Source organism: Sparus aurata, chromosome 9, assembly GCF_900880675.1.
Source record: "Sparus aurata chromosome 9, fSpaAur1.1, whole genome shotgun sequence".
In the NCBI taxonomy this organism is placed as follows: Eukaryota; Metazoa; Chordata; class Actinopteri; order Spariformes; family Sparidae; genus Sparus; species Sparus aurata.
In genome coordinates, this window is record NC_044195.1 from 34823493 (window position 1) to 34834945 (window position 11453).

General features: G+C 42.7%; 1 protein-coding gene across 1 annotated transcript; it reads left to right on the forward strand.

The window, feature by feature from the left end:
• The first annotated feature begins 601 nt into the window (after positions 1 to 601).
• Positions 602 to 11013, forward strand: LOC115587988 (neurofilament heavy polypeptide-like). The gene is made up of 6 exons (XM_030428205.1): positions 602 to 613; positions 2827 to 2880; positions 3761 to 3873; positions 5734 to 5845; positions 6287 to 8011; positions 10705 to 11013. The coding sequence occupies exons 2-6, from the start codon at positions 2856 to 2858 to the stop codon at positions 10869 to 10871; spliced, it is 2142 nt and encodes a 713-aa protein (XP_030284065.1). The 5' UTR covers positions 602 to 613; positions 2827 to 2855; the 3' UTR covers positions 10872 to 11013.
• The last annotated feature ends 440 nt before the right edge of the window (positions 11014 to 11453 follow it).

Here is an 11453-nt window from a genome sequence, read left to right on the forward strand (position 1 = left end):
CGGAATCTATTTCTTAGCTTTTTATTATATGGTTTATTTTGTACTATTATTATTGCTTATTGTTAAATTGAATTAATGCTGCTGTAACACTCCTTTATATGCAGGTCATGTAAGGGAGTTCTGATTCTGATTCTGGTTCTGAGTCAATCACGATCCACGGGAGCTGCATAAGGAGGTCAGTGACGTAATATTCTGATCAGCTATAAATAAGAAAATGTTTCAATATTTTATCACATTATGTTTGTGTTGGGACATGAGAGTGGCTTAAATTGCACCAACAAAGGAAAGTGCATCGACCCTGATGTCCAGTAGGTGGCGCCTGCTTGACACAGTCCTCCCAGATTTGACAACTCCCATCTCCCATTGTCTGAGAGCGCACCTGAATGCATCGTCAGTTGCAATGACCGGATGAACGGAGAAATAAAAGTACCTGTGTGCCCATTACTGTGGTTACAACCGCAGTCCCAGAGTGACGTGTTGCTGGAAGCATCAACCTTTACTCACCTGTGTCCGATACAGTCCATTATCTTTAACCCGCTTCATCCAAATCGTGTGGGTTACCTGTCCGGTGCCCGAACCCGTTCAGAACTCTGCTAAGGTACCTGTTGGGACGGTAAGATCTGTCATGTTATTTGAATAAACACTCATACATGGTGAATGTAAAATTTATTTCACTGTTTACAATAAATGAAATGCTTTATAAACTATTTTTTATTGGAAAGATGCAATTAATGTTCATAATCAATTGTACTTGGTAGTTTATTTATGTATTCATTTATTGTTGTTTATATTTATTTTGTTATCTATAGTATTGGTTTATTTATTTATCGTATATGGCTTGTTATCTATCTATCTATCTATCTATCTATCTATCTATCTATCTATCATATATAAATATATGATATCTATGTTTGTATGTATATATACTGTATAATATATGTGTGTGTTTATATATATAATAATGTCTTTGGAGCTTTTTGTGAAGTGTATTATTCCTAGAATGTTTTTTCGAAGTGACAGTAAACGAACCTTTATATCTCATGTAGTTTTGTCAAATTCTCTTGGAAGTCAGTATGTTGCTCTTCAGAAGTGGACTTCTGTGTAGGCAGACCCAGACAGGTGTGACGTCATCACAGGTGTTAGTGCGCCATCTACCGGCTCTGACAGGTGACGTCACACAGAACCAGCACGAGCCTGAACTGACTGAGAGTTATGGATCGCGTTTCAGACTGAAGTCAGACTGGAAGTATTCACAGTCATGTTGACTTCATGTGTGGATCCGGTTCGTTTTAAAGTCCACAGGTGTAAAAGCAGAGGACAGCGCCCGTGGTTTGATCCTCGGGGACCGCTGGACGCGAACCCGGTGAGGTTAGAGAAACTTGACATAGTTAGGAAGTAACCACTGAGCTAAACCTCCACCAATCAACGAGTACACACAAGAGCTTTATCAAGCTCAACATGAGGAAGTGGAGTTAGAATGTGCTATTTGTTTTTTTAAAGAGTGACATTTCAATTGTAAAAGAATTTTATTTAATTAATATCATTATAATTCTTTCAAAATTTTACAGCCACAAATGTAAATTTGCCAAAGTGAAACCTCTTTTTTGTGTTTTTACTGAGTTATATTTTAAGTCTGTCTCCTCTGCTCAGAACAAGAAAACTATAAAAACTGTGAGACTGTGCTCCCACTTAGATATCTTTAATTCAATTACATTTTTCTTTGCTCATGACCCCTGGCATCATTTTATTTAGTTTTATTTATTTATTTTCTGTATCATTGATTTGTTTTTCAATTATTATTGAGAAGTTTACCCTGTTGTTTCTATCATTACTGCACTGCTACCATGTATGTTTTGGTATTGATATATACATTTGTTTATTAAAAAAAATGAGGAAGTGGAGTTCAGCAGCAGTCTGAACAGCTGTTAAGTGATCAATAATCCCCACAGACCAGTTTACAGAACCTACAGTCCACTTTAACGTGACTGTAACATGGTTCTGTTTGTGCAGAGTCATACAGATGTGGAGGTCGTGTTGACTGAGATCTGTGTTGGACTCATAATGATCAACAGTGGCAGTTAAAGAGACAGACCCGCAGGACAGGAGACGGTTCTGCAGGACTGAATGAGGGAAAACACAGATGATAATTGAACCTGGCTGAAGAATATATATTTATATATAATAATGTCTCTGACGCTTCCTGTAAAGTTCATTATTTGCATGTTGTTTAGAGGTGACAGTAAAATAACCTTTAGAGTTTGTTCCCTGGAGGTTTGCTGTCTGATTTTCCTTCAGTGAGTGTTTGAAACAGACTGATGTTCAGAGTTAAAACTCCTGAATGTATATTTATATGTGTGAACATGACGCATTAAAGAGAAACACAGAGAACAGAGGCTGCTGAAGAAAGAAAAGACAGAGGACCACCCGGGGTTCGATCCTTGGTCCGCCGACAGCGCGACCCCAGTCGTGGTGTCTCTCCACGCACTGCGTCGCGCCGTCTGACTCCAATGGATCGCAGCCCGCTGAGCTACAGCTCTGCCACTGACACAGGAAGCAGCAGGCATATATGAATCTGAACACAATGATCTTAGATAGATCGAAGCATCACGATTAACATTAATATGTTTACATATTATCAGTTCTATTAATGTTGTTGTAGGTGTTAAACTTCCTCTATCTCAGACTTCTGTAACATTTGTTCTTTTACTTCCTCATTGTGAAACCTGGAGGAAGAAGAGGCGGAACCTTTGTGTTTCTGACCGTCTCCTCCTCAGATAGTGACTGACAGGGAATTGAACCAGTGACTGAAGCCTCTGCTGTGTGCAGGTGGAACAGCAGCTGAACTGAAGCTGAACATGAAGCTCAGTCTGAGTGAAACAGGTGAGCAGCTCCCACTGAGGGACTGAGGTACCTGTGGTGACGCTTCATAATAATATCTGTCATGTCATTAGAATAAACACTTATATATAAACATAGTGAATGTAAAGTTGGTTTATACTTATTTCACTGTTAACAAGCAATGAAATACTTTATAAACTATTAATGGAAAGATGCAATTAATACTCATATTAAATTGTATTGGTTTTGTGTTTATTATTTATTTATCGTATCGGTTGTTCATATGGTTTCTTATCTATCTATCTATCTATCTATCATATCTAAATATATGATATCTATGTTTATATGTATATATACTGTATAATATCTATGTGTGTATTATATTTATAATAATTTCTCTGACGCTTCCTCTAAAGTTTAGAGGTGACAGTAAAATAACCTTTAGAGTTTGTTCCCTGGAGGTTTTCTGTCTGTTTGTCCTTCAGTGAGTGTTTGAAACAGACTGATGTTCAGTGTTAAAACTCCTGAATGTATATTTATACGTGTGAACATGACGCATTAAAGAGAAACACAGAGAACCCAGACTGCTGAAGAAAGAAAAGACAGAGGATCACCCTGGTCTCGATCCGCAGTCCATCCGTTCGCTGCCGACACTCTCTGTGTTTTCTAGGCGCTGAGTCAAGGACCTGTCGGCATCGCAGCCCACTGAGCTATACCTCTGCCGCTAAACGAGGGCGCAGCATTCATATATGAGTCTGAACACAATACTTTAAACACAGCGCAGGATTACGATCAGTAATATATTCATAGGTATTGAGTAATTTCACACAAACACTTTCATGAATGTTGTTGTAGCTGTAAACTTCTACATCAGAACTTCTGTAACTTTTGTTCTTTTACTTCCGCTATGTGAACCCTCAAGGAAGAAGAGGCGGAACCTTTGTGTTTCCGTCACAGGTTCCGACCGGAGCACAACACTGGGAACACAAAATGGCGACCTCCTTGCTTCGGTTAGGGCGACTGGGTTCCCTCAAGGTAACATCAACTAAACTCCCTCCTAAACATGTTTTATGTGCTTAGTTTTGATACCACACCTCCACAAAGATCAGCGGGCGGTTTATTCGTGTCAGTGACCGAGGTATAGTTGACATCAGGCGGGTGTCTTGTTCGTTCTGACCCCGAGACGAGACGCGTTCGTCTGGATACCAACACGGAACAGAAGGGCACAGACGGTTCAGCAACTTTAACCACACCTGACGTACACCTGAGCCAACACGTCTAACCAGACCGTGTTTACAGTGATTTTCAACACAAAACACTTTAGTTTAATGCGCAAAACATCCGATTGGAAGCGGCCAATCACAGAGCTTTCTAGACAGAACATGACGGTTTGGAGCTAGCTAAAGTTTTCGGCTAACCAACGTTAGCCAGCACGACCAAAACAAATGCAGCAGCTATGACAGGACACCGAGTGCTGTGATGAATCCTGAATAAACAAACTCACCTTAAAGCACAACTTATACTGTTTTACTGTGTTTATATGTGGCGGACCCTGCCACCTTTCTAGATTCAAACAGTGTTCCGGGACCTTATTTTTCACTGAGAACAGCTCGTTAATTCACTGATGGAAAAAGTTTCTATTATTACCTCATTGATACTGTAAATAAGAAATGTGGGTTTGAATTTCTCTTCCGAAACTTTATAATGCCCCCTTTAAATGCAATATGTTAGAATTTCAGCTGAAAACATCAAAGAATTAAATAAACTTCTCAACAGAATGTGATGAGCAGATCTGATGATGTGGCATCTGTGTGTTGTGGTGCAAAGATATAAAGGCTGACTGAAGTTAGCATGCTAACAAACTAGCCCTGACCCATCCTGCTATAAGCTCCTTGGTAGTGACACTGTTATCTGAACTCCCTGTCCAGGCTGCTAGCTGCACGGCTAACTGAGCTAACCAGCTAACGACAGCTACAGTTGGTAGTAGTTAGAGGTTATTCCAGCGATATACTTTTCCCTATTTGTTTTGAATTTGACAGGTGGTCAGTTCTAACATATTACACCGTCATCAAAAAATTTACTAAAGAAATCTGAGATTTCAGTAATAATGTAATTGAGAAGAAAATGGTAATATTACAAGAATAAACAAATAAAGTCATTTAATGAGGATAAGGTCACAACAATTCCAGATAAAATGTCACCATTTTATAAAAAAAATTCAAATGAGAACTGGCTTTAATGTGTCATGTGTGTTTTTCACTAATTAGCGTCAGACAAAATCAAAACAGTTAAATAACCAACCACCTTGAATCGACCTGTCCTACAGTCTGCTGTGCCCTTCTGCTCTGTTAGTATCATCCCACTCAGTCCAGCTGATTCCCAATCCTGTTTGACTCGTTGACACGTCAGCTCAGGAGTAAATCTCATCATTGTGTGAGTTATTATCCACACAAATCTGAACTTCACCTCCTCTAATGAGGTGGAGCTGATAACTGCCTCCCTCAGCTTTTCAGTGTGAAACCAAACAGTCCATAGGCTACAGAAAACTGTCGAAAGAAAAGGAAATGATAAAACATGCACAAGTAATCCATAAAACTATAGGAAAAGTACACAAAACAAAGCAACTTATTCTATGTTATGTTGTTGTAATGTTATTCCACACGTCTACATGTAAACACTGAAAATGTTTCTGAGTATCTTCCGCATGGCTGAAGTTTCCAAAGCTCTGTTTGACTGAGCTGCAACACTGTGAATGTGTGTCTGAAAGCCCAAAACACAGAGAAAAGGCTCGTTTTAAGAAATATCCGTGTCTGTGACTACAACGCCTGTGTGTGTGTGTGTGTGTGTGTGTGTGTGTGTGTGTGTGTGTGTGTGTGTGTGTGTGCTCTTGTGCAGTGTCTCCGGTTGGAGACCCTGGGCGTCCTGAGGAGTCGCTCGGCTGCTTCCTTCTGCACTCAGGCTGAAGAGCCTCCAAAACCAGCCAAGAAGACCAAGGCTGCGAGCAAGAGTAAGATCCTGTTCACCTCATGATGTTTATAACTTAAGGTTTTTCCCCCTTTTGTCCATAAAGTCACATAATTCATTTGTATAAATGGTTGATCATTTATAGTTTAAACTTAACAAGTAACTCTTTTCTTTCAGTGCCATAAGGTGTAAAATTTCTGCTCCAGTCGTCCTTTCCATCCTGAATAATTCACTGTTAAAATTAAGCTTGCAGTAAAGTGTTGCTGATTGGCAATATAAATGCTATGACACTATAAAGGTTAACAGTAAGTTTGGGTATTTTGATGAATGAATATTGTGTTGTGGTAATTCTATTTCTTTTTTTAAAAGTAGAATGTGGAAATTCCAGGAAAGCAAGATAAAGTTTAAGAGACCTCGATCCCCGTTTGTAATCCGGAAGTCTTTGTGATTATTTAACCACTCTTGTTCCCATTTTCCTCGGCAGCAGAGGCTCCAGATGAGAGAGCAACCTTACTCGCCTACAAGACCGCAGTTGCCTTCCCAGTTAAACTTTCAGAACCTGGAGTTTTCACAGCACCGTCTGTAGGTGGAGCCGAACCAGCAGCCGCCCCAGAGACAGTCGTAGCGGCAGCAGCTGCGAGTGAAGCAGCTGTAGCTGAGCCAGAGGCAGCAGAGGCTCCAGATGAGAGAGCAACCTTACTCGCCTACAAGACCGCTGTTGCCTTCCCAGTTAAACTTTCAGAATCTGGAGTTTTCACAGCCGACACAGCTGCACCTGTAGTCGAAGCAGCCGCACCTGTAGTCGAAGCAGCCGCACCTGTAGTCGAAGCAGCCGCACCTGTAGTCGAAGCAGCCGCACCTGTAGTCGAAGCAGCCGCACCTGTAGTCGAAGCAGCCGCACCTGTAGTCGAAGCAGCCGCACCTGTAGTCGAAGCAGCCGCACCTGTAGTCGAAGCAGCCGCACCTGTAGTCGAAGCAGCCGCACCTGTAGTCGAAGCAGCCGCACCTGTAGTCGAAGCAGCTGCACCTGTAGTCGAAGCAGCCGCACCTGTAGTCGAAGCAGCCGCACCTGTAGTCGAAGCAGCCGCACCTGTAGTCGAAGCAGCTGCACCTGTAGTCGATGCCTCCTCATCTGTAGCAGATGCAGCTCCATCAGCTGCTGAGCCCCTCGTTGATGCAAGCAGTAAAACTCCAGAAGACACTCCAGTTGCAGCCTCCACCACAGAAGACGCCGTCCCAGCCGCCACAGCTTCCTCCTCTGAGCCTGATGATGCAGCAGCTGACGGATCATCCTCCTCTTCATCCAGCGACTCTGATTCTGATTCAGACTCAGACTCGGACTCTGATGATGAAAAGTCAGAGGTGAAGACTGAAACCAAGACCTCGCCACCTGGGGATTCAGAATCCACTGTGAAAGAGGAAGTAGAAGTCCAGGAGGTCACATCAGAAGTGAAGGAAGACGCTCATGAAGCTAAAGTTCCACCCCAACCTGAAACTACTCTTGCCTCTGTGGCTGAAGCTGTACAGGAGGCTGCTGCAGCACCCAGTGTTCGTGCCGAAGAGTTGGTGGACCCTGCTCCTGAGATCTGCACCGCCACCAAAGATACTCCAGAGGGTGCTGTGACCAGCCCAGAAGTCTCAGCTGAAGCATTGGAACCAGCTCCAGAAGTAATCGAAGATGTTGCCTCTCCCGCTGCCCCCGATGCCCAAGTAGAAACTCCAGCTGAAGTTGTGACCAAAGTTGCGGCTCTAGAAGAAGCTCCAAGTAATGCTCCAGTGGAAACCACAGAGGCAGCCTCAGCAGAAGCCCCCGTAGAAGCAGCAGAAGTTCCAGTAGAAGCAGCTGAAGCCCCCGTAGAAGCAGCTGAAGCCCCCGTAGAAGCAGCTGAAGCCCCCGTAGAAGCAGCAGAGCCTCCAGAGGCTGTAGTGGCTGCTGAAGTTTCTGCCCCTGTGGAGAGCACCGAGGAGCTGGTGGATCCTGCTCCAGTCATAACTGAAGCTGCACCCGTAGAAGCTGTCGAAGACCCCGCAGCAGTTGCAGCCGAGCCTGTAGAAGCTGAAGCCGCCCCGGCTGAAGTGGCTGCTGAGGCTGCAGCTGAAGTTTCCACCCCTGTGGAGAGCACAGAGGAGCTGGTGGATGCCGCTCCGGTCGTAGCTGAAGCTGCAGGAGAGGAGCTGCAGGCGGAGGCCACAGTTGAACCATCTGAGGGTACACACTACACCACCCTTTCCCCAAAAATCTCTACCTCTCCCTTTCTTCTTTGTGGATCTTTCAGCTCCCACAGATGACCATGCTTTTCTTTTCTTCATAACACATTCTGCACTGTTAGAGTGTTAACCAGCCATCACATACAGTAGCCTCTGTTTTTAAACATCATCACTGGATTCTTTTAAACATCATCATTTTGCTCCATCACCATGACCTCTAGCCTCACCACTGTGGTTTTCTGTTGTTTTGCATGAGGTGGATGTAGTGCATATGTACTTTAACCATGCTTGCAGGGCTTTTTGGAGCATTTCTTTTCCCTTTGCATTTTTTTTGTTGCATTTCTTGAACATTGCTTTTGCTTGCAAACTGAAGTTTAGATGTGTCTCTCTTTGACCCGCCCACACAACTATGGTGTCAATGCATGATCTAGGTGATGGTGCTTGTTGCATACTGTGACACAAACCATGGACCTGTTCAGCCTGGTATCAACGTTGTTCCATAGTGATTCGATCACAGGTGGACAGCAGTAAGTACAGGTGTGAATAGAAGAAGAAGAAGAAGAAGCAGCAGCAGCTACAACGACAGGCAGAATTAATCACACACTGTCTAATTCCCTATAATGTAAATTCCACCTTTTGGCTTTCTTAGCCTGCCAATATTAGCAGCAGATGTTTGTGAACACACTGTCTGTTTAAACTGACCTAACCCTGGTTAACATGATATCACCAGACTCCCTTAACAAATAGCGAGATTTAAAGAGTTGTTTCATGAGGAGAAACTTGACAAACTTTGTGAAACGACTACGACAGCTTCTAAATCATTGTGTCCTTATTGTAAATTCAGCATTTAATCAGAAGCTGGAGTTGTTTTTCTACTTGTAAAAAGTGTTGGTTTTTGGCAGCATGTCTGTACCAGCCTGTCTGCTTCTGTGTCTGAAGTGCTAAAGTCTTACCTGCCAACACTGATCAGCTGTTTGAACACACTGTTTACACTGATTTTACAGCAAATTGTAACCAAAATAGGCTACCTCTTAGCGAAAATCACCAGACTCCCTTTAAAAAACGCTCAATTTTGTGAGTTGTTGAGTTGGAGAAACTTTATAAACTTTCTGAAATGCTGTATCTGGTATTTTTTTTATTATGAGGGCCTTCTTTTAAATCCGGCAAATGTTCTACATTAGATTCTTTCACTCTTGTTTGTCTGAGTGATGTACGTGTATATTTAAATACAGAGATGGGAAGTGGTCACTCAGACACATGTTAATGTAAGGCGTGAACTGACGGACTCAGAGTTGTCCACTTGTGATCGGATCACTCAGGACGGATGTTGGTACCGGGTCTGAACATTCACAGGTCTCTGGTGTTGCTGTGTGTGCATGATGACAGTGATAGTGCTTGTTGCACACTGTGAGACTCACCCTGCTCATGTTCTGCTCTCTTCCTCTCATTCATGACTCAGAAATCTACCACCTATCTTTTTTTTTAATCCCTCTCGTTGAGCCTCCTCACTGTTGCCAAATCCATCTTCACTCCCAGAATATTTCTCTCATATTTTGCGCTTCGTAATATATTTTGCTCGCTTTGGCTCATTCATAATGTCTGTTTGTTTGAAATATGGGTTACAGGTCTGCTGAGTTAATATTAAGGTTACAGGTAATACTGCAGCTGTTTGTTGTCATTGTGCCAAGTAATGCTACTGCTAACAGTAATGTTAGAGTGCACATCACGGTTGGTATTGTGGTTACAGTGTCCCTGACAGCAGCTGGACGAGCAGAAGCTGGGAGTGGTTGGAGTCAGCGGAAGGACTTCAGGAAGCAGGATTACACAGTTACAAGATGTTCTTAAAAACCATCAGATCACAGTTTGAGTTCTGTGTGTCGAACCGGTCGTTGCTGTAACTTCAGCCTCTTTGTACCTGACACGTCTCTGACCAACTGGGTCATTCTGCTTCCTGGAACGACCCCCTCCTCACCACTTGTTCATCTCTTTCCTTTTTTTTCTAACTTTGTAAAAATCTGTTCTTCACATGAAAGTCTTTGGAGTTGATTAATGAAAATTTGCATAAATGTGTTTTAAATGTTTTTCTCTGTGATTGTGGATGTGTAAGATTTTCTCTGTGTCATGTTGTTTATAACCTCACTGTCAGAGCATGATTAGGGGTTTTCCAGGACAGATTTAGGTGTTAATGGGTATTTTAAGAGCATTTAATCAAAGTTTCCAACACTATGATTTTGACTTGTTGCCCTTTTTTAAAATCCATTTCACGCCTCTGCCAGTTTATCTCTAGTAAGGGCTGTTTTACTATCTGCAAGCACGTTTACCTTCACATAGTTTCCCCCTCACACACACGATTCTTGAGGCTTTTCACACCAGTGTGTCTCTGCACTCTGTTGGGGGTAACGCAGCCTGCCGCTGTAGGAAATGCCCCACCATAAACCACCTTTGTCAGCATGTGTGAATATGTAAATGTGCTGTCGCCTTTAAAAATCTTGTAAAATATTTACAGAGCAGGCTACGTTTTTGTTTTGTAGCTTATTAGAAATGCCAACATCAAGTTTTTGTTGCTTGAAAAAGAACCAGTGACGCAGAATCTGTCTAACCTTGTGTTGTTTCCGTTTTAATGCATGAGCAGCCGGAGGATTTGTACACTCATCTCTGTACCAGCTTTCTAAAATGCTCTTTTTGTTTCTTCAGAGGCTGCAGCAGCCGCGGCGGCGGCACCTCCAGAGCCAGAGGAACCTTTTGACAACACCACTTACAAAAACAACGAGCACCACACCTACAACCCCTTCACATTCGCCGACCTGGACGTGGAGATGGCCAAGTTTCGTCTCCCTCAGCCCTCCGCCCTCAAACACTAGAGGAGCAAACATTCATAATGTTTAAAAGATGATGATAATGATGATGTCCCTCTTGATGTATGATCAACCTCGCTCCTGTCAGATCAGCATGAAAATCTGTAAAATGTTATATTATTAAAGTAAATGAACAAATGAGACATGACGTCTGTGTTTGTCTGCTGTGATTCTGTTTTGTCCTATATAAAGGAGTATGCGTATAAAAGGATAGGCAAAGATCAAACGCTTCTTTTGTGCTGCTTCTCTGCCTTGGGGGGGTCATTTGAATAGAGCTGAGTGTGCAAGTGGTTTATCTGTGTTTCTATTTTAATGATCACAATTTTCACTCCCTGGGCCTGCCTGCTTGAACATAATGCCCTAATTATCCTAGCTACACACGTCCATTTTTAGGAGCAAACAATCAGCATCTGTTGTGTTTTTATGTGTTTATGATGAGGGAATATGCATAAAGGAATGTAAAGCTGGAGATATACATAGAGAATGTGTAAATGAGGGCAGTGAAAGCCAGAAAAAACCCCCAGCAGGGTGCAGAGGGACGCTCAGGCAGCAGGACGTCATGACTCCGCCCACCTCATGACTATTCAT